Raw genomic sequence first — 24,595 nt, forward strand, 5'->3', positions numbered from 1 at the left:
TTTAAAATAGAGCACATCTTGAGGAGAAGAGGAGTCTAGAGTGTGACAGAATGATCTGTTCATTCTGAAGAACAGGACAGTGGATGGCCAATTCATTAGGGGCCAAGCACACATGTCCAACTGTATCCATGTTTGGAAGCACAGCATGCTTCAGCAACGTAAGCACAGCCATCTGTCCCGTGATTCCTCACTTGCAGCCAAACGAAGATGCTTCTCTGCAGAGTGCTCTGCTATAGTTGCTTCACCAATCCATGTCCTGTGACCACTCCAGGTCTCTCCAGCTGGGTGTTCATCCAACTATTACCAGCTCATTTGGAGCATTTGAATAGTAACATGTTTTTCAAGAGGCTTTATTTTGATGGTCTATATTCAGTAGTTGTTGGGGGTCTTAGGTATTCCATAGTGCGTAGTGTACTTAGCTGACATGAACACGTGAATTATAACCCGTCGAGCAGCACGTCCATATTGTTTACACAACCGGCTGATCCGTAGCCATCACAGAGCCAGAAATCCTTCCCTACCTCATGCTCATGTGTCCAAGTCATCCTGTCATTAAGGATGAGAGGCAAGTAGGGGAAAGCCTACTTAACATCTGATAAGGGCAGACCGCAATCCCGCCATGTGTAGAGTCAGTTAATCTACAATTACTGGGTCAGGGACAATCTGTGTCAGTGGAGTTAATGGAATTACACCACTATGCTCTTCCACCAGTGAAACAATAGGTGGAATTTCTTTTGCACAAGCAATGAAAGTTGATAGTGGACATGGACAAGAAAAGTTTTTGCTCCAATTCATTATATGTGACCATTCAAAGCGAAATCAGTCGTTTTGCGCACATCGTTATTTTGAGAAAATCAACAATAACAAACTTCCGGGTTAAAATGTTGAATTTCACGTTTTCGCATAATTCGGCTGTATACGGTCTACAGTTTCATATCGTGAACGCATTTCACTGAAAACCCTACGTTTTGACTGTTAAACCCGGCGAAGATTCAACACATTTGCTGTCATTCCCATTGTGCACGCGCTGCTTAAACAGGTGATTTCTCCTCTTCTGGCATATTGTGACAGCAGAACCATGTCAACTTTGGATGCGGTTATCTTAGCGATAGTTTGTGTAATACCCTCGATATACATATCGTTGGAAAGCTTAGTTCATGGCCGTTCACATGAGCACAATAACTTAATTTACTAAATTTTACCGAAACGACTGGTTCCGCTTTACAGGGTCACATATGTGGTGTGCTTCTTTGACTATCTGTGTGTAGGAGACGCGGCTGTTCCAGAAGTATTTATGCAAAAGGGTGAATGGTGATAGAAGGACAAAGTACAGCTCAGGTTTAGAGTATTCAGTTCACCTCCTTCCTCCTCCTCCTCTTCATCTCTCTCTCACTGCCTCTAGTAATATGCAAGACATTCCTATTTCTGTGCATTCTGATACCATCTGGCAAAGTGGCTGAGCATAGTTAACTAGTCACTCTGCCACACCACACCACGCCACGACTGAAGAGACCGTGAAGTGAGGAAAAGGATTAGAGCTAAAAATACCTCCATTTTGACAGAGAGGCTTTGTGCCGCTGTAATGTGCTGTGACTCAATGCAGCGCTCCCCGTCTTCGAGAAAATGAAGACAGCGGCTCATCTCATGAAACCACCTACCACCCAATCATCTATGACGAACACGGACTGCCTGAACCTGAAGAGATGCTGGACACCGATACGGTTTCACTGGACATTTCTGTGTGCTAGTGGCAATGGTCAATGCAGTGTGATTGCATTTGCTGCAGCCAGGATTCACTCCCCCGGTGTGCCGTGTGAAAGGTTCATTACCCTGTGCAATCCTGCGATCTCTGCCCCGCTGCTGACTGATGAGAGCTGTTCTGCTTGGGGTAAACAGATCGTAAATTCTCACCGGCAGACAGAGTGGCTGCCAGCCAGCCTACTGTAGTCAGCTGTTCCGGAGAGGCTTGGAAGTCATCACCTGTTATGATGACTTCATGTCCAATCGCTTCAGGATTCCAGGCCACCACTACTAATGCAGGTAGCCTGACAGATCTGGCCAAATGAACATTAATGCTTCCTGACCAGGTCAGCTTGATGAATGGCTTTAATGAGTGGAAGTGGTGAAACTGTGCATAAGCATCCATGTGCCCAAAGGATGGTGTGTGTTAAGAGCTGAGGTGAGGTGAGATAAGCAGAGATAGGCCTACTCTGTCCAAGGCTGACCATGATTCCAACATCCTGACCCAATCAATCTGACAGCAGCTCTTTGTAAAAAGACGGTGTGCAAAGACATCATTGTGTATAAGAGACAAAATGAGGGCCAGTTCACAACTGGTTTTGACTAGGGCTGCATGATATATCTAAAATGTATCGTTATCGCGATATCAACGCTTGCGATAGACATACCGCAAAGATTACTTAATTTTCGATAAAATTCGATAAATGTTCTGTGCCGTGCATTCCATACAGTCTATGACATAAGTGTCAAATGCGGCCCGACACCTTATTTCATATGGCCCGCGAGAGCTTAAAGGATCTGATACAGTATGTGGCCCGCGAGAGCTTAAAAGGTCTGATACAGTTTTTGCGTATAGGCAATAATACACTGCAATACAATGCACGCGTGTGAGACTGACAGGGAGGCCACATAAACCACCTTCCATGACTGCAACTGGCGACATCAGATGTGATAGCAACGCGTAGGCTACATGTGAAAACAAAATAGAGTAGGCTATTCTAAACTATTTTAGCCAACGGAGCGCCTAAATTACGCGCTCGGTTTAGCCTGCCTGTGAAACGCATGGTTGTTTGAAATGCGTGTGCTTCTTTGAGAGGGGAATCGATGTAAGTTACTTTGATTTCAATCGGTGATTGTAAACTACGTGATACGTTTACGTCTACATTTAAAAAGCATGTGTAGCCTAATTGTGTGTAGTCCTATTATCCAAAAAATCCAACTCCAAGTCCTTGCGAATCGATCAAGTGATTGTTTGGCCAAAAGCGAAAGTAAGCCTATCTTCCGACCGAGAAGAGGTGCATTCAGATCAGGCAAGCAGAGGTAGGCTAGAAGTTTGTGGTAATCGCCCTGTTGCTTTACATTTTAATTTCAGTTTAAACGAACAACGCAGAATCCACACGACACCTTTCAATATCAAAACTTCAAAGAAAAAGTCCACCGGGACCGTTCGCTTCTATGTGTATGGTTTGTTCCTTTTAAGTACTACGTTCTGCCCCTGATTAAAATTGAAATTAAGATTCGATACTATTGCGATATTTGGGCCACAATTCGATAATATTGCGATTCTTAACATATTGCGATACACCAAGTATTGCAATTCGATTTTGCGATATATTGCTATTCATGTCTCTCATATTATTCTAAGTCATTACAAAAAATTAGGAAAATAACACTGTTCAACTCACTTTGCAATGGCATGGTGCATGTCAAGGTCCTTACTATTCACTTTTTGTTGAAAACCAAAATACACCCACCTTTTTCGATGTGAAAGTAGTGTAGAGTGTCATGTATAACAGGTTGTGATTGTGAAGCCATTTTCATTTATTATTGCTGTTGAATGCACAATGAAACACCACAACACGTGCCCCCCTTATAAGCGTAATAAGCTCATTTAATGTGATCAGAGTAAACCCTGAGTAAACTCGACTCAAATAAAAGTAAAATGGATAATTAAATTATATAATTAAGTATTGCGATACTTTGAGCTACAAGTATCGATTTAATTGTGTGCACAAAATATCGCGATACTGAACAGAATCGATTTTTTCCCCCACCACTAGTCTTTTATGCTTTCTTTTTATTTTTTTTATTTTATCATTATTACTATTATTATTATTATTATTCCTCTTTGCTCATCTATGCTTTTATCTGCTATTACTGTTTGGTTTTTGTTTATGTAAAGCACATTGAATGACCTCTGTGTATGAAATGCGCTATATAAATAAACTTGACTTGACTTGACTATGGAACAGTGTAGTGACACATTTCATATGGATGCATATCATATGACATATCAGTTAGCCTACTCGTTTGCATCACTGACTAGATGTAAAACTGCATTTCGTTACTGGTATTTCACTTTGACAGTTAAGTTGAATATACTCGAATCTAAAAACTCAGAAATATGAAAAAAAAAAAAAAAAAAAAAAAGAAATCCATGGCATGACCTCTTCCTGACTGACCAGTGTGACCCTCATTGAAAAGTCAAACTGGAACTGTCATGCTGATACCTTTTGCTCTTCTCAACTTCTCGATTTTATAAGTTTTATACCGATGCTAAAGATTTTGTGGCTGGTGCTACAAATCTTAGAAGTTACATCTGGCCCTTTGAGGGCAACCATTGTGCTGATGTGGCCCTCGGTGAAAATGAGTTTGACACCCTTGATATAAGCCATCATACCCCATTCTGCAACACGTTCTTGACTCAACAAATTAGTGGTCAGAAAACTATTTTAAGTTGACATGCAGTCAAGTGATTATGTTTACATTTATTACATATTTTGAATGCTTTAAGTAGTTTTCAAGTTTTTATTTATTTCAACTTAATTTTGTTGACCGTAGCAGAAAATGTTTCAAGGGGCCGAGATTATTTATGTCTGGCATTGCCATTGTAGCCGCATCTTTCCCATTAAAAATAATGTTGGAATGAAATCAATGCATTTATTTTTTAATAGTCTGCATCAGTCTATGCTAGCAGCAAGTAGAATGGAGAAAAACATTAAATATTTAAATATCGCAAATATATCGTTATCGCAGTACTCAATAATGTTATCGCATATCGCATGTTTTCCTAATATCGTGCAGCCCTAGTTTTGACAGCGCAACAACTCTTAAGTTTCTAACTCTCAAAAATGAGTGGACAAGTGAACATCCTGTGTACCATTAACTAACTGATCATTAGACTTACAACACAGTAGAACCATGGTTTTGCCTCACCCTAATCACGCCACTATAATAACTTTATTACAGCCTAATCATATATTTGGGACTAAAGTACTGTGTATTTAACCTTTGGCCGTGTCGCTGGTTTCTAGGGACTTTCCACAGTCACTCACCTGCAGACGAGGGTGGCGATGATAACACACCACGCGGTGCAGCAGCAGTCTGCGTTGGACGTGTCCTCGGTCTTCTTGCGGCGGCAGCAGAGCCAGAAGGAGTAGAAGAGCAGGAAGATGAGGTCCAGCGCCAGGCAGGCCAGCGCCACTCCCCCCACCAGCAGGATGGCCTGAGCAGGACACAGGGCACAGGGCACAAGCCCGTCACTCAACAGCACACATGGGACTAGACAGTACAGTAGTAAGCAGTGAGCTGCTCCATTTGGGAACTAAATAGTCTCCTGCTTATTTATTTGTCCTACAATATGAATCTCAAATAAAGAAACTAGAAAAGCACTCAGAGACCGCAAACCTCCGCCAAGCGAACACATAACCATAGTCATTTCAGACCTTCACGGAAAATTTCATCGAAATCCATCCATAACTTTTTGAGTTATCTTGCAAACAAACAGACAGACAAACAAACAAACCAACAGACAAACCAACAAACCCCAATGAAAACATAACCTCCTTGGCGGAGGTAACTATCATGGATTGACAGGGTTCGTACACCTTTTTCATGGCCAAATTCAAGCACTTTTTAAGGACTTTCAAGACCAGTTTTCCAGTACCGAAATCGAGTGTGAACAAATCCAAAGCCCTGTTGTTTGAGGTCACTGTAGGACAAAAAAAAATGAAAATTTGATACAGCCTAAGCCCAATATATAACCAGCAGCTATCATTAGGTTAACTGAATGGGGCATAGAAAATGGAACCATTTCATTAGTGTTTGCTGATGCTCTATTTGGTCTATGTCATATCAAATTTCCTTGTTCTTTTTCTTACTGCCAGCACTCGATAATGTTGAACAGCATGGATTGATTCACACCATATTTCAGGGGTGTGATTGGCAAAGGACAAAAAAGAGGAAAATATACCCAGCAGCACCCCCGGGAGAAATGTTTGAAAAATAACCCCTTAAATGATGACATCTGATGACTTTTATGAGAACTATTGATAAACTGTGATACATATATTTCAAACATTATAACCACAATATAGTCTATATATAAGTCTATAACTAATTTATAGCAAAGTAGCCTAGGCCTACTCAAGACTCAACCAGATATGGCTGAAATATGTAGGCTATCATGATCATTTTGCCAACAATGATGTAGAACATATAGCCTGCCCCCTTACAGTCCTCTAGTCCTGATAGTGAACCATAGGCCTATAGATATTGATGCTGTTTGAAGAGGTTGCTCCGAAGAAAATCAAATTGCACCACTCCCTCTCCTTCCAAAGTATCATGTCCTACATCCCTCCTCCTAAAATAAATGGCAGGCCCTACTGTTATATGCTTCATCACTAGTTGTTCAAGTGCACACACTAAATGGAGAGCTATGATTAAAATTCAGACTGTGCCTTTAAATAGGCGACTTTTTTCATCTATCAGCACAATGCGACAGTAAGCCATTTCCACTATAAAATCAGCTCAATATTATGTGCAAGACTGATGTTTACCAAGCATGCCAGCGTGTTAATATCTCATCACTATCATACGTTTTCTCATAGTGAGATGGCTATCCCGAAATATGTTTTGAATGACATGCTGCGCACGGGGGTGAACGGCTAGACAAACGCGAGATGACAAGGTGTTAACTAAACAATTTAGTAGACCTAAGGTCGACAGGCTTTGTGGTTAACACGATGAAAACTAGTAGGCTAGTCGGTCACAGCTAACTTCAAGCACAATAGCTTAGACTTACACGCGCATAAATTAAAAGTCAATTATCAGCATCACGAGATTGCTGCTGTCATTATTATCGAAAAATCCAGACACGTCAAACTGGACGCGAACGCGTGGCAAAGCCAAAACAACTTCATAAATGATGTCTCTTTAAATAAATAATTTTACCTTTACCGTTTCATGGCTTCTGCTAAGAAACAAATAGTTCACCACACACATCGAACTTGCATCAAACATTCATCAACACACGTCTGCTTTCACTTTCAATGAAGAAGACTACAGCGAACGGACATGTTTGCGGAGTGATGAATGAGAAGCACCAAACCCGTCGTCATTGTCAGCGCAGCGCATAGACAGCAAATTAATTTTATTTCCCTTCATTTAATAATTGGTCTATTTAGGTCAGACTGCCGAGAAATATGTAGGCCTAGCACTTTCAAGCATTCACAAGCACTTTACCCAAAATCCAAGTATTTTTCAAACCTTGAAAACACCACAATAAAATCCAAGCATTTTCATGGATTTCAAGCACCCGTACGAACCCTGGATTGAGCATAGGACACTTTTTAAAGACCCTGAAAAAGTTTCAAACCTGACAGTGACAAAATAACCTTAACCGCCAAATACAGAATTTATTCCATTGGAAACCAACATGACATTACACTGAATTTATTCATGATGACCCAACAATTTGGAGGCAGGATCAAACAAGTGAGTTAGCATTGAGTAATTCAGCTACAAATCCACCACCACCCCCGCCCCCCCCTTACACACATACACACACAATCTCGCAGAGTGGCTGTGCCGTGACTTCACACATGATTAATCTCACGTTCCGTCTGATCCACTGGCCCCGTTTCGCAGGTTCACCAGCGGACAATTCTCGCTTCGCCACCCATCTGTTCGCTCCTGAGCACGTCTGTCCACAAACTCAACACCACCACAGCCACCCAGAGTTTATTTTGTCATTGCTACTGTGGATCTAGATGTTTGTTGAGTGAACAAATGGTCCCGCAGATTAAAGAAATGCCACTAGTCATCTGCAAAGGGTGTCAGGGAGTTTAAGGTCTATGAAGGATGGGACTGTTCTATTTTTGGTCAGGAGCAAAGTGCCACACTCCCGTCACTGAGGGGATTTCACTTGAGATGGTTAAGCAGTTTTAGTCCCTCACAAATCTCTGTTGTCTGGTGCTTTGCACAGGTTCCTGACCGTCTTGCTCCTTCCCAAACCACTGTTTTAAGGCATTGCAATGTCAGCACAGACCCAAAGGAGATGAGGAAGGGAACAGTGGTCAGTAACAATCCATTAGGACTAATCCCAATGGACTCCCTGAACTCAAGTGCCCAGCCAAGTGTTTGAAAACCACCACCAAAGAAAAAATATTAAAAGGCACATCACTAATAGTTCCACTTGGTGCCTTTCAACAACTGCCAAACTGTCGGTCAAGCTCTTGCACTGTGATCACAAGCAGGTTGGGGGGTCTATTGTGTCTGTTCCAAAAGCCCAGACCCCAGAGGCTTTACGAGTCTTTGGAGAGCACAGGGGTTTAGATATCAACCAGCCAGACAAAAAAAGAAAAATGGGCCTGTGGTTCACATGACTCCTGCTATGAAGAAAATGAATATCTGCATGCTCCATGCAGTCAGATGAAACAACAAAAGGCATGAGAGGTGAGGCCAAGGCCTTTGGCTTCTTTTCTTGGCTGCTTTAGACAAAGTATGTGGCATGTCCATTACTGACTGACCCCTGCATGAGAATAGAACGGTTTTCCTCTCTTTGGGGGCACATCGACATCTAATGGCGCCATGCATGGTTTAGGATAATAAGTCTGATCTGAGCTGCAGCATGGCACTATCCCCACACACATTCTGCAAACTGGACCTTACTTTCATTGAGAATCAGTGGCTCCGTCCTTGTGGTCTCTTGGGGAGGGATGGGACACTTGACTGGGACTGAGGGTGGAGGACAGAGAATTTTGCACTGCTCCACTCCTTTTCCTGACTCTGCTGATTTAACAGCTTCCACGGAAAGGCGCCCATTATTACTGCCCAGCAAAGGCAGCTGTTTTGCATTTGCACATGATAACATTTCTATGTGGGTTATTAGGGGCAGAAAAGGAAATGGCTCCTAAAACATTCAGCCCAGTTCCTGCAGGCTTAGCCCAACAACGAGACTATATTTAGACTTAGTGGTACTGTTGTCTACTATGCCCACTGGCAGTAAGGTATGAATAAAGGGCTGGCCGCTCAGTGTGATAGCAGATCAAGGGAGAATTGTGGACAAGCCAAATAATCCACAATTTATTTGAAGCCTTCGCCTTCTGGCTTTAATTTATTTTTCAATGACTGAATGGCATTCCAGAGGGACAGGTTAAAAGCAGACGGTGAAAGTAATCATTTTATCTTTTTCCATTAGCCAGCAGTCTTCATCGTGGCTAAAAACATGTTGGGCTCATTTCATATAACATAAGACAGTAAAATGGCAAAAACTGAACAGAGGGTTACTTGGAGCAAAAGAACAAACTGAGTGCAATATACCCCAACTTAATAAACATTCAGATTTACAAGGGGATGAGATCTCCCATCAGAGGGAGTGGAACTTAGCAGGTAAATGAGATGGTAAACAAGAGAAGGAAAACATTTGGACAGTTTGGTCTCATGCCGACCTGGGAGCAGTGCCAATGTCAGTTTATGAAACTATTAATACCAGCTTTAAATGCCTTGATTTGCAATGAGCAAGAGCTCTTGCCAATCTCGGTCCATTAACAAGGCCCGGAAATTATGCAGTACCAGAGCTCTCCATTAAGAGCTAATTGGGAAACAGCATTACCACAATGAGTATGATGGTGCACTATCAATTTGAGAAATTAGCATTGTGAGTTTCAAGCCAAATGGTCACTAACCTAATGAGTCCTAGACACAGTGTCAAAGACTAAAGAATGTAAAGAACTAGTCTAAATGCTAAAACAGCTAATTCTAGCTATTATTCAATACTTTACATTTTTCTAAAGAAAATTAGAGAGTTTAAAGACCAAATCAAAGCTAGGGATGAGCCAGAGAACCTGCTGAGGAGCAATAATTCAAATGGCCACCGCCAGCAAGGGCACGCATGCTAACTCACTCGCTCCCTCTCCCCTGACAGGCAGGCAGTCAGATGTCATATGGTGTGGGCACCCAATTATTGCACAGGACCTGATGTGAAAAGGCATCCATCTGGTGATCTTTGAGGGCCCAAGGGCCTGTGAGTGTGCATGAGAACAAGGGAGATGGAGTGATGGATTGCAGTGATACAGAGAGAGAGAGAGAGAGAGAGAGTGTGGGGGGGGGGGGGTTGGATGGCAGGAGAAGAGAGACAGAGGGAGAGATCGAGAGAGCCAGAGAAAGACAGCAAGAGAGAATGAGAACAGCACAAGAAGGTGAGTGAGAAAGTGAGAGAGAGAGAGAGAGAGAGAGGGAAAAAGTAAGAGAGAGAGAAAGGGAGAAGAAGAGTATATGCATCTATGTGAGAAATGGCTTTGGCACAACACACCACAGTATCCTGAGTACTTCCACTTGCGCTCTGTGTGTAGAGTCCATTTCATATGTAGGTCACAGTGCTGTAATGTCGCCCCCCCCCCCTTCTTCATTTATTTATTTATTTATTTATGCCTGTGAGAAATCGGCCAGCAGCTTTGACTGTAATTACCCAGATTTTGATCCCAGACTATCTTCCTGACTGTTGTGAATATTCTACAATGGGGAAGGTTATAAACAGGAAGTGGGTCCGCACCCCAACCCTCTTCAACACACAGCGTAATCTCGTCCAGATTATCCTAATGGACCACCTCCTGCCCCTCACCACCAGTGAATGGAGGCCAGCACTGTGTCAGGAGAGTCTGACGGAGGAGAGTGGCTAGCCAGGGGAAAACGTGACCTTAATTATGGCCATCGGATGGATCTGAACACAGCCATTGGTTGTCATTGCTGCTCTCCACTCAATGGCATTACTGCAGTTGGCTTACTGTAGCGATGGAAAAGCTATTCACACTCACAGTAGACACAGTTACAGTCAGGACTGGCAGTGCTTTTAGTTTTACTGGAGAGCTGCTGCACATTTGCTGCTACGCACTGTGAGACCACGGTTAGCGGTAGCATAGCTAGTCTAATTCAATCCAGACATCTGAGTCAGCAGAGAGAATTTCTAATGCTGTCTGTGCAAGCGGTGTTGATGATGAAACGCTGAAATGTTTTTGGTCTGGTCTTCCACAAGCATCCCGCTTTCCGTCCCCAAGACGGGAATGTGTCTTGTGAACAGCCGTTCTTAATCCTTCTTCTGCGAAAGTCAACCAAACAGTGGGAATGATGAGACTGCAATTCCCAGCCCTTCCCCAAAACAAAGCTGTGGTGTGCAGCCGAGACTAGCCCTGGCCTTGAAAACATTTAGTGCAGGAGTCAATGGAGTGAAGCATTTTCAAAAATGCAGCTTGCTTTAAAGTGCAAGGAGAAGATGAAAACCCACTTTCTGATTAAGAAAATGGTTAAATCAAGAAAAAGGTTACATCAAAGAAAGTTTTCCCTCTGAAATCTCCCCAAATCTCCACCCCCAGTGGGGGGGGGGGGGCTTCCATAAAAAACTTGAATCAGGAAACTAAAATCCCTCATTAAGTAACTGAGCAAGCCTTTGTTTTCTGAGAGACACAAGAGCTCATAGAGCACGCTTTCAGAGCTATAGAGTGGAAAAGAGGAAGTTTACTGCTTCCTCTACAAGCCTTACACCAAGGACGCCCTGTCTACTGGCGGATCCCAGAACAAGGCATCTTTATACCACAAGACATGCAATGTGCTACTTGACAAATCTAAATCAGATGGGAAACCAAAACAAATTAGAAAAAAAAGATATTTTCAAGAAACAGCATACATAATCTAGTCTATTGCTTTACGCAATTAATTTGAGGTTCAAGGCATGATGAATCGATTTCACATTGTTACATTGTACAAAAGTTGTTTTCCTCAAATCAATTTCTATTGGATTCTCTGATGAAACTCTAGCTGCTGGCATGGCACATTAAGGTTTCACCTCGTGCTCAGGTCAGCTCTTAAACAGGTCAGCTCACGGTCTCCCAGGCTGACTTATGGTGAGTCCTCCATTTGGGGGCCTATAAATCTCTACTACAGTTGGAGAGCGAGGGCCTTGGCCATGACTAAAACGAGTCTCTCCCCAAACGCCCCTTCACCCTCCCAACTAATCATCATGATTCATCTTTTTTTGCACTGGAGAGACTGTACTGGTTCCCCACATACTATGGGAAAAAATGTGAAGCTGTTTACACTGCGGCTTCAGAAGAGACAAGGGCTCAGATAGCTTATGTAGCCTGTAGTGGTGGTAGAATGGTAGAACATGTACCCTAACTGACACTCTCTGTCACACACGTACACACACACACACATTGGGGAAAAAAACTGGTGGTACAGCAGGTACCACAAAAGAAATAGCCTAAACAAGACCACACACCTTGATATACACCCATTTATCAACATCATATGAGGACCGAAAAAAGTACATCACGGCCATAAGTGCACAATATATTTGTTCTCTTCTTCATGATGATCCGTCAACAGGGTTGAGTGATTGTCTTCTTCATAGGAAAACTTCCTCACAACAAGCAACCGTCCCACTGACTGCCGACTTTAAAGGAATTGACTTGGGACATGTTTGACCTGAGCATTCCTCTTGCTCGAGCTGGCAAATAACACCAAACAGCCAGAGAAGGCAACTGGCAAGGCATACCACTGTGAAAAACAGTTAGTGCTTCCTGTCTGGCCAGCTGACAACAAGCTCTTGTCAGTTTATGTCAAAGCCCAGGCAAAAACAGGGCTGACAAAACAGCTTAGCATAGCAGGCCTTCCCCCCTGCTCTCTTCTCAGTCTTGAGGACACCCAGCACAGCGTAACATGATGGAATAACTGGAGAAATCAGGTGAGGGCGTTTCTCCCCCTTCTCCTCCTTATGGATCGCAAGGAAACTGAGTCATAAAAAGCTTGTTTTCCCCCATAGTATCTAATCTGTAAACCAGCTAGACCGTTCCCAAACCTCCCCCACACTAACACAGCCATGGGAGAGGGAGAGGGAGAGGGCGTGGGTGTGGGAAAGCCTGTTGCGGTGCGTTGGTGGTGCATGTTAACCCTTCCAGCCAGCATAACAAGCAGAACTGCTCTATTCTGGTAGAATGGGACCATTACAGACTGGTGGGATAAGGGAGGGACAAAATTAGCAGTAGGAGAGGCATTGCTGTTTTCCAGTAATATGAAGCCATTTGAATAATGCAAAATACAGAGCTTAGCAACAATATGTGGAACCAATAGGTAGAACCCTTTACCCAGGGTTCATAGAAAAGTGTAGTAATTCATCACTCAGAGTTGTGAAAATTGATGCGACGATAATTTCAGCCACCTGCTGCCAGAACCCCAGTTATGACAGCTTTCAATTGTTTAATGGGCAAACCTTTCAGACCTGTGTTGAGCAGCCGTGAGTGCAAGACGGATATTTCAATCCTATTACCGACAACAGGTTCCTCAACCTAATCTTTAAAGAGGCTGGACTGTCTACCGAGTGACATGGGATAAACAGCAGAACAAAGGCCTGGAATTCCATCGAGTGACCATGGTGGTCTCAAAGAAACTCAATAACAGTTTATTTAGGTTTCCACAAAACTTCAGCTTTCCATCATACCTTCAGGTTTATTTTATCCGCTCTAATTGAGAAAAATAAATACTATTGTCATCTAGGCAAGTATTTTGGACCCATTCATTACTTGGTTCAGAGGACTTGTGAGGCCAGCATGGGCTCCCTCTGTCTGATCTATGATTTGTTATGACGGTGATGTTTTTTGGCCGGCCAGCCAGCCTAAGCCCCAGGCATTTTGCCCATGTTGCCGTGTCAGACCCAGTGACCTGTTGAGGTACGGCCCTGTTAACATGTGCCCCTGTCCCTATTTGCACTTTCTGCCCTGTCTGTTCATACCCAAACGAGAACTGCTCCAGTCCCATCTATCCAGATCATGACGTTTCCCACCTCCCCAGCCCCCAGCCCCCAGCCCCACTCCACCCCCCCCCCCCCCCCATCTTTTCAAATGACTTTTGACTGCCCGCTTCCCCCAAAAAACTTGACACTTGGCTTTTGTCCACAACTTTACTGAAAGCTGTATTGTCCCCTTAAACTTCTCACAGCTTTGGCCTTGGCGAGGAAGTCGTCAGGGAAGGGGGAGGGTGCATGTCTCAGCCTCCAGAAAAAAAGGGAAAATGTATCTGTCTGTGGTCAGCAAGTCGACGATGTCATCATCTCACTTGTCCACTTATTTGACCTGGTGTGGAGATCAGTGAGGTAGTGTGGGGATCGTGGGAAAAAAAGCTCACATCGAAAAGCTTAATGATTATTCAAACAAGCAGACTAGGGGGGGTTGATCGAGTACTTGGCACAAAAAAGAAAAGAAAATTGGGGCAAAGTTCAGTGATTAAGCGCATCAAGGAGAGAGCGGATGGTGCTGCTGAGGCTGATTAACCCTTAACTCGCTGACCTGACACTCAATTTTTTTCCATTCCCTTTACAAGTTCCACACTGCAAAGAATGCGAGACCTAGGCCTACCCCTGTACCAGTGCCACACACACTAACACAGGCCTCATCATCAGCTCTGCAGACTGATGCCCACGCTAGTTGCTGTGCTACTCGTCATCTCTCAGCGTACAGGCTGCTGTTCACGTACGGGAACGTGACCAGAAGAGACACGCCAGTGGTCAGGGCAAGAGGGAGGGACTGAATAGAAGAGAGACTGAAAGAAAGATGGATTCCAAGAACAGAATCACAACAAGATGAAATCACACCGCAAAAGGAGAAAGCGCAAATGTATTTGAGAGAAAAGGGAGAAGGAAAAAGGAGACATGGAAAACCAGGGGGAAGGTCATCTGGGACATAATTAAAAAGCAGGGGCCTCAGCTTGCAAGTTCTAATCTTTGCCTCACAGCATCTAATTACTCACTGGAACACTTTACTAAGACAAAACCTGTCCATTGAAGCCAAAGAGCAGGCCACAGGGCAGAAGTCCACATCCGTCACCTCACCATGACAATGCCTACAGCATGGACAGAGAGCTGTAAATAAAGGCCTGCCTACAACTGTCTACAGCACCGTTGCATCAGTTCTCATTTCAATGACGAGAGCAAAAATAATTAGAAGACTGTTATTCCAAGAGAACAGGTTTGTGGACAACTCAGGACGAGGTTTTCGTGTCAGCATGTGATATGCCACCATATGAATGTACTTAAACTGCATCTGCAGGAGAGGCCCTTAAACCAGAGTGGATCTGGGGTTAATCTAGAGCAAGGGGTCATCATCGCTAAGTGGCTCAAGTTTAGCCCTTAACACTTGGACACATCAGCTAATGCATAAAATACCAAAAGGTCAAAGAGGTCAAATAGTCCACACTCAACGGAAAAAGTCTAGGCCTATTATAAGGATGGTATACTTAACCAAATGCAACAATCTTACCTATGTGTGCCACCATTGAAAAGTGGCATCTTCTAAAGACCTAGGCTTAGGGATAGAGATGCATCCGATGACACCATGCACTCTTAAAATAAGTTTTTAAGAGGCATTTACGTTATCTGAGGATTCACAGCCAGAAGAGCAAAGTGTTGGCTGGCTGGCTGGCTGTACTTCCTTTCTCTCTGATGGGATACCAAGTGCCAGCGAGTAAAACCCTCTTAGTTTTGTTCTGGCTGTGTCATCTGTCTGTGGTAGTGATAGCATTACAGAGCGTACCGAGAGCTGGTGCTAGCATCTCTGTTCCATGTAATGCAAGAGCCTGTTGACTGAGTGTGACTTTGGCCATTCAGAGGTGTCTTGTCACAATCTATGTGCAGTATGTGTCATCTGCTGACAAATCATGATTCAGCAGGTAAGATATTCATGTCATAAGATCATAAAAGACTAATTCTGAAGTTGAATTGAGCAGTTTTCTTTGAATATCTCTCTCAAAACATCTTCCTTAATTCAGTATGTTTCCACAGACAAAGTGCAACATTACATGTAGAGTTATTCACAGTGATACAGCAACTACAAACAATTTGTACACTACACTGTTATAAGCAATGCTTTAATCAAATCAACATATTAGTTCCAATGAGACAAATCCATCGCCTGGTAGATGAGGGGGGAAAAAGACATTCTGGGTGATGTCTCGGTAACGTTATTTTGATCGATATTTTGCTTGATAAAAGGCCTTAATTGTGGTCCTATGATGTCAAGACTGAAATATCTGAAATAGCTAATTCAATAGTACAGAGATATCCTTTTAAAAGGTTTTGCATCACTATTTACGTCACCTGACCATGTAGACCACACACACCTACTTCTGCTTTGAACCCATGAAGAGCTGTTCTCTCACAGTATGTTCAGTAATTAAAACACAAGCAGGACCAGCAGCTGTGCTTGGCTCTGGGCATTTCTCACACGCCCTGTACAAGGGAAGTGCAAGGCGAGAACATCAGTGACATTATAATGCTATTTTGTCTTGAAGCAAAAGACAACAGCACTGGCAAATTGTAGCATTAGAACATTTAGTTTCAGGAAGACTATCCAAAATTAAGCAAATAGGATCACTGCATACAAATAATCAGCATGAGCCACCAGGCAAGTACTACATAAGTCTTGTGTGTTGTGTTCATCAGTCCTCAACTAGTATAGCTAGAAGTTCCTCGCAGGTCCTTAAATATATCAGCATCCTCTGTTATCTTTACCATATTAGAAGTGGAACAGTAATGGCTAGCAGGCAAAACAATCTCGTTGATTGGGATCTTTAGTGAAGTTGTGCTGGGCTGCTCACATGCAGACATGTGCATCAACACCTTAGCCTGTCTCCATAAACACACATTCAAAGAGGTAAGAAGCGGCCACATCCTTCCACACCCTACAGACACAAAAAGGTTAGCACACCCACTAGATGCCAGGGAAAGTGTCCCTATCTCACAAACTACTAGGACAAGTTCACGTGATAAAGCATGTCTGTGTAAGAGATAGCTTGGGTGTCAGACTATGTCAACATTCCCCAACAGTAAGTCTGGCAGGCTTACTCATTCTCAATCATTAGCCCAATAATGGATTACGCCAAAAACTGATCGTAGTCTGTAGGCCTAATTCAATCCACAGAAATTCCTTTGGCACTGTACATCGGTCAACACAACCAGCTATTTAAAGTCTCAAGTCCAGCGATTGCATTCCCTTTTCACCCATGTCCACCAACACAAACAACCTCATGAAGAGAAATTAAATGCACAGCCAAGTTGGGTGGATTTGGATGACGTCTCTTATTAATTCAACAGGAGTACCTCTGGGAAGTGTGCATCGAAGTACAGAATCGTCTTACTGACTGTCCATTTCATGTGACAAGGGTTCAAAATGATGAAATTATGGTGAAAATACCATGTAGTACACAATCATATTGAACATACAGTAGCTTGTCTGAACAATTTGGAGTTTGAATATCTCTGAGTACATCGCCAAATAATTGTAAAGAAATAAACATGTGTATTAAAGCTACAAACAGTAGCGCTAACGTCGAAATATAGAAGTCATTTTCAATTTACCTGTTGGTATGAGGAGTCTTCTGGACGAAAATCGCTGCTAGTTTGCTCGAACTGTAGATTGAAGTGAGGAATTCGGTGCAGCAAATTCACCCACCAAGGAGGAGAATAGTTCACGACGGCTGCCATAATGTTTGTTGTTAAAATGATATAGAATCGGGGAGAATAAACCAATACTCGCACGCGGCGAAGAAGTGTTAATTGTGCTGTAGCAGGCGCGTGCCAAGACTCAACTCAGTTATCTAGTGGCTGGCAAAATAAAATGTAGACACAACTATAACACTGTGTTTTGCTATGAAAGATATAGTGTATCTGGCTATCAAAATCAGGCAAATGTCTGGAGCAGAAACGTTAAAAAGGACATGCCTGGTTCTTGGTCGTAGAAGTTGGTGATCACTTAACAAGCCACAAATGTCAACTAAACACCAAAGGAATACATCTAGCATTAGCTAGCTAATTCACATTGTTAGCTATTTTCGCTTGCTCTAAAATAAAGTTGATGCTCGAGGGTCTGACTCGTACCACCTCCTGTCTCCAAGGCAAACACGATTTAAGGAGCCAGTTGATCACTGTGTACCTGATGGTTTAATGCAAATATCATCATTCCCAATTTACCTCTGGACTACACACCTCTAACACCACAGTCTGCCTTGGCAAGCTAATACTACAACAACACTACCACCGTTTCCATGCAATTAAGCTAGCTAGCCACCAATTCTTTCTCTGTAGAGACGGCGATGACGTAGTGTAAAGATAGCTAGCTGGCTACCTTGCTGTTAGCTAGCTGCCTATTGTTGTGTGAGACAGCCGCAATTATGAAGATCCGTAATGCCGCGACTTCCTCATTCTGGCTATTTAACCCGCTACTTAACCTATTAAATAGTGCCCAGTCTAGACAGTCGTGGTTTTCCTCCTGAGGAAGCTGGCCAGTTGACTGGTGTCCTCGTTGCGTTTCCCCTATGAGGTTTCTTTAACTTACAATCCTGTTGATGAACGTTAACGATACCGAGCTTCCCTCATGCCTATCGGTTACGTTCTGTACCTGGTGATCGTTCAGACACCACAGTAGCTAGCTAGTTTTCTAGGTCGCCCCAGCCACTTGGTCCTTGTTGTCCTCCCTTGTTCCGCCCGGTGTTCGTTAATGAACCGTTTCCACAGTCAGAAAACTCCCAAACAGCGAAGGCAACGCCGACAGCAGATTCAACCAAAGCAAAGTCGACCAGGCAATGCCCTCAAGCTGTCCGTCCCCTTGTCAGTCTCAACTTCAGTTACGAATGTATCAACACAAAATGGGTAATCTGTAGAGTGTGTTGCTTACAGCGCCATCTGGTGACAAATCTATCAGTGTATCAATTTGTCGGAACCTGAAGTGTAGGCTACCTGCAGTCCGCCTGCAAACTGCTTTCAAATCTGGCAACCACACTGATCAGACAATAAAATAAAACGACAGCAGTGATTGGCTGCAAAAGTAAACAATGTCGCGCGGCTTGAGTAGAATAAAGGAATGTCCACCCTTTATTTTACTGTCTGTCCACCAGACCACATGCAGAGTTTGTGAATATCTAGCCAGTCTTGCAGGTAATGAAAGCAAGCATCTAAAATAGTAGGCTTAATGCTGGTAATTTTGTCTACACAGTCCTTTACACAACATAGCCTATTCATGGGTTTCATCTGGTCCCTTTCTATGAATCAAGCACCATGCAGTCTGCATTGATAATCAAGGTGCTTGATTTTATTCACCTGTGGAAAGGGACCTGATGAAACCCATGAATTTCCAACCGAATTTTACCTTTTTAGGCTATTGTATCGTCTTTGCATGGAAAGATTTTTACGCCTGGTATCATCAGAGAGTTAAAGCGGAGTAATTAAGGATCTTTGGTATCATTGAACAAAAATCAGGATTCGAGAAATTGACCATTCACAACTCACATCTCGGCCTATTGTTGCTTCATCTCTCAAACCATTGCAGAATTGCAACTGAATAACCCAGGCTACGTATAACATTCCACAAACGAATGAATCTCAATCTCATGTAAAACCGGTCTAGTGAGTTAACACTCCTGTTGTTAAATGGGTGTTGCATTGGTGAATAATTCTAAATTCAGAAAGAAATGTATGATAGGTGTCGGTCAGAATACAAAGATAAATCCAATCTGGCCTACTGGAGGGTTTAGGTCACATAGGCCTATGTTCAGGTCACACTTTTTGGTATGAATTTACGAATAAATGTGTCTGTAGGCCTATGTGTTTGTCTTTTTGAATGGATGTGATTTGAAATGAGACCAAACAAGAAATAACATTTCCATCAATTGTCCTTTACAAATTACACAAATTGCACCTTACTTGCATGCTGCATTAAGGTGAAAATCATGTGTGTGAAATGTAGTACAGTGCCACCTAGTGCCCAAATGCATTAACAATATGAACAACCTTGCACGTCATGAAATCACCAGAATCATCGAATAAAGCAATATAACATATGCCAACAGGACAGATGTTAATTAGGCTACATTTTTAGAGGGCAGCAGCATTATTCACTAATTAAGAGTTATAGGTTTTATCATGAAGTTCTAAACTTTCTAAGCAAACTTCCTGACAATGACCATTTTTTATTAGCCTAGCTATGTACATAATAAGTGTATTCAAACTCGATTATGGTTTGAATATTTTCAGAAACCACTCGGCACTCTCTTGTGTTGTGTTAGTAGACGACATCCACAGTGTCCAAACATTTCATGGTCTCTCAAAAAAAGCATGAATTGGAGCTCAGAACTCTGCTAGATTTTTCACCAAAACCAAGAGGGAGAACATCAGCCCTAGCTGAACTGCACTGGCTCCCTTCCTAGAATTGATTGGTTCTGTTAATGACTTACAAAGCTCTAAATGGTATAGCACCTTAAATATTTCCGTGCTTGTAATATCTTAACAACCACAAGGTAACCTTGATCTTCCCATGCTAATCTTTCAATTGTGTCCAAAGTGCTCCACAAGCAAAGCGGAGAAGCATGCATCAAAGCCAGAACACCCTGCCTCAGACCTGAAACCAGAGCTTTCAGTTAACTGACTTTTATATTGTCACCTATTTCTTCACATTATTTTTCATTCTAGTGCTGCTATTTACAGGATCTTCCTATTTTCACTGCTTTAATTGTAGGCTATTTGTGTTGTTTTTGTTTGTATCCCCCCCCCTTTGTGCTGAATTCTTTGTAACTAGGATTTTAAATACATTTCAGAGACCACCAGTCCTCACCAGACCACATAACAGTGGGCATGAAAATGAGAGTATAACTCATCACGCATTAAACACCACAAAAATAACACAATAATACATAATGTTCCGTAAATTTGCATACTGTGTACTTGTAACAATTAGAATTTTACTCTCCTATCATGACAATAATCATAAATGAGAGTAAAAACCATGACTAAGAAAATTGTTGTAATGTCAGCAACATATAGCCAATGTTTTCTGTAAGAGTACTGTTTCTTTTACCCTGAGAAAAGATATAGAGTTACTTAAAGTAGCATGCATGGATACGATGAAATACATGTGTTAAGAAAGATCATAGAACAGAAAGCAATATGCAATGAGAGCCATATGTCCAGGTGGGTATTTCAGAGTGACTGCAGATGGAGGAAACCTAAAACATTTTCAATTTTATTTTCAAAACTATGTGTCCTCTCAATAGATCCCAGATCTGGTCCAACAGCATCTCATTTTTCAACATCAGACAACAGGGGTTAAACGTTACGTGCATTGACACACGTCCGAAATGGCAAAATACAGCGTCCCCCAAAGGACCGAGTGATCGAGTCTGGAGTCTATGGGTGGCTCTCAAACTCTCTCCTCGATGCTCGGTCCTCGAGGGGCGTTCCCACTGATCTATAACTACACTGGATAGACTATCCCATTGTTGCCGCCCCATAATTCTTTAGATCAGTGAGGATGAGGATCGAGGAAGGAAGGGAGGGTGTATAAAAGACCAAATGAGAGGCACCCAATGCATTCAGTTTGGCTTTGATACCTGAAGGTCCTTCTGAGATATGACCTTTTTTCCTTCTGGTAAGTTTTGTGACACATGGTCTAAGCATCATATTATATATCAAGTTTCATTAAGATTAGACAAAACATGTGGCCTGTGAAAATTTAGCTTTGCTTTCGTTGAAATCCAAAATGGCGAAGAATCTAATTAGACGCGAATTGACGTCAAATAGGTTGCGTTGAACTCGGCTTGATCCAAGGATTCTGGCAGTACCTCATTTTTGAAAATCGGGCATAGTGGTCAAAAATTACGTGGATTAATGCAATATCCAAAATGCCTTGGCTAATTGCAGTAGGCCTACCCACTAGGGATCAAAGGGCACTACATTTCTTGTGTATCCTCCCATTGGAGTCTTGAGATCATGTACCAAGTTTGGCTTTGATACATGAAAGTGTTCCTGACACATGACCCTACTTCCTGTTTGGCGGCTACACCGGCTATTTTTGGGAAAATCCCTCTGGTAACTTTTGTGAGGCTTGGTCTGAGGATTATGTATGTCAAGTTTGTGTAGATCGGACACAATTTGTGACCTGTGGGTTGAGTGATAAGGGTCAGTAATGCATTTTTTACTTTCCACTAGACTGATTCTGACAGGACATTCCAGAGTTGGACTGGTGGTAATACAGTATCTCAAAAGCTCTAGGAGCAGGAGCTGGCCAAATAACTGGGGGAATAACTAGAACACATCTCTGAGGAACTGCAAGAGTTGGCTTGATCAGGTGCAGTTCACCAAAACAATGTTGTAGTGGTTGCAAAGTTGTTGCTAGAGTAGGCTACTAGTGGTTGCTGTGCCAATTAAAGCGGTTGCAATGCTGGTTGCTAATCATATTGGTTGCCATGGTAGTGGCTAGGCTAACATTATATTGATGGTTGTCAAGTTGTTGCTAGGGTAATCAAGATGGTTACTAGGATGTTGCTGGATTCATGTGGTGGTTGCTATATCAAATAAAGCTGTTGCTATGCTAGTTGCTAGGATAATCATGCTGGTTGCTATGGATGTTGCTAGGTTGGCAATATATTGATGGTTACTAGGTTGTTGCTGGGGTAATTAAGATGGTTGCTAGGGTACAAATGGTGGTTGCTATGATGGTTGCTAGGTTGACATTATAGTGGTGGTTGCTAGGGTTATTAAGATGGTTGCTAGGGTAATCATGTTGGTAACTAGGTAGGTAGGTAATGTTTACTTATATAGCGCATTTCACGTGCACTGAGTGCAACCCAAAGCGCTTTACACACAACACTGATACACATAGTGCAAAACTGAGTGGCGTAGTTGCCAGCGTACCCGTCACGACATGAAACAAACAAATTTACAAAATAACATCATGAGACAAGACAAAAGATGACGGACGGAGTGGCGTGACAACAACACAACAAACTAATTCACAAAATAACAAGACACAGACAAAAGATACCGGGCAGAGTGACGTAATTGCCAGCGTACCCGTGACACCTAAACACACAAGACAGAACTATGTTAGTTGCTCCACACTGGCACGGTTTAGCTCAAGTTTAGCTTTTTACTCCTTTTTTATATGGTCTACAGCGGATCTACAAAGACATTGACATTGACATTGATTTTGATTGGCTTTAAAAATAAAGATGTGACAGCTTTCCATGTGTAGGCTAATCTTATCTCGAAAACTAGTATTGCTGGGCAATACTTAAGTGAAATGGCAATACTGGCCATGCTGGTGATGGCATTAGAAGCATTGGCCTATGTGATATTTACTGCACCTACGCCTGTATGTCAACAATATCGCAAAAACTATGTTCAGTTGGTGGAAAGGTGTAGCATAGGCTAATGAAAACGTTTGGAGCAGATCCAACTCAAAGGCGACTTCAAAGTATTTTCAATATAGTAGACTAGCCAACTGATGTAAGTTGTAGGTTACTTGTAGGTTAATGAAATAGGCTATATTGTGAGGGAACGCAAAAAGTTATTGCAAGGAAACACAAAAACATTCAGAGGGAATGCAAAAGTAATGCGAGGGAACGGAAAATCATTACGAGAGAATGTAAAAGTATTGAGAGGGAACACAAAATCATTGCAAGGGAATGTAAAACTAATGCGAAACTATCGCTCTAATACAAAGTCGGATAAAATTTAAAAAAAAAAACTCCATTCCACAGACTTAATTTGGTGCAGTGCTTATTTTAGGGCATTTAGTGCCCAAATTTGTACTTTCTCATTTTTAAGTCTGAAGTCTTGTTTTGGTCAAGTCCATAGGCCTATTATTAGCACTGTGTCAGTGTATTCAGATGAGCCCTGATCGCATTAATTTCTGCTTCATATTTCATTAGTTAGGCTTGTTGATTATGGAGTAAATCTGGGATTCAGTTCTAAACCGATAAATTCAACTATTCAGATTGGATGTTTCAATACAATTGTTCAAATTCAGCAATTCAAATACAAAATAACAACACAAAATATTCACTCTGTATCACCATCAGCCCTGAAGCATTGTGAGGATCAGCTAGCCTCGGTGTTCACTCCCATCTATAACACCTCTCTGGAGCTGGAGCGCATCCCAGCATGCTTTAAGGCTGCGACCATCATCCCCATCCCCAAGAAGGCCAAAGTCTCGGGTCTGAATATACAGACCTGTCGCTCTGACCTCAGTGGCCATGAAGGTGATGGAGTGCCTCGTCCTGGCTCACCTGAAGTCCATCACAGATCCTGCACTGGATTCCCTGCAGTTTGCCTACAGAGCCAACAGATCCACGGAGGATGCTGTGAATTTGGCTCTGCATTACGTCTTACAACACCTGGACACTGCAGCGACCTATGCCAGGATCCTGTTGGTGGACTTCAGCTCAGCCTTTAACACAATCCTGCCTTACATCCTAGAGCGCCAGCTATCCCAGCTGCTGGTATCGGTCTCAACATGCAAGTGGATAACTGACTTCCTCACCAACAGGACCCAGCGGGTGAAGCTGGGGTCTTGTACTTCTGGCTCCAGGTCCACCAGCACGGGCTCTCCTCAGGGCTGTGTCCTCCCTCACCCTCTTCACCCTCTACACCAACAGCTGCACCTCTCTTGACCCATTAGTCAAGCTCCTGAAATTTGCAGATGACACCACCCTGGTGGGTCTCATATCCAGGGGGGATGAGTCTGCCTACAAGAGGGAG

At 42.7% G+C, this 24,595-nt stretch overlaps 1 protein-coding gene across 1 annotated transcript in view; it reads right to left on the reverse strand.

Annotated features, from left to right (window-relative positions):
* ttyh3a (tweety family member 3a) overlaps window positions 1–18,663 on the reverse strand; it is a 60,164-nt gene extending 41,501 nt beyond the window's left edge. Inside the window, exons 1-2 of the mRNA XM_062532956.1 lie at window positions 17,423–18,663; window positions 5,076–5,245 (exon numbers count right to left, since the gene is read on the reverse strand). Of these exons, the coding sequence (XP_062388940.1) occupies window positions 5,076–5,245; window positions 17,423–17,548 (296 nt within the window). The 5' untranslated portion in view covers window positions 17,549–18,663. The remainder of the gene's footprint in view (window positions 1–5,075; window positions 5,246–17,422) is intronic.
* Window positions 18,664–24,595: the final 5,932 nt, after the last annotated feature.

Source organism: Sardina pilchardus, chromosome 3 (assembly GCF_963854185.1).
Source record: "Sardina pilchardus chromosome 3, fSarPil1.1, whole genome shotgun sequence".
NCBI lineage: Eukaryota > Metazoa > Chordata > Actinopteri > Clupeiformes > Clupeidae > Sardina > Sardina pilchardus.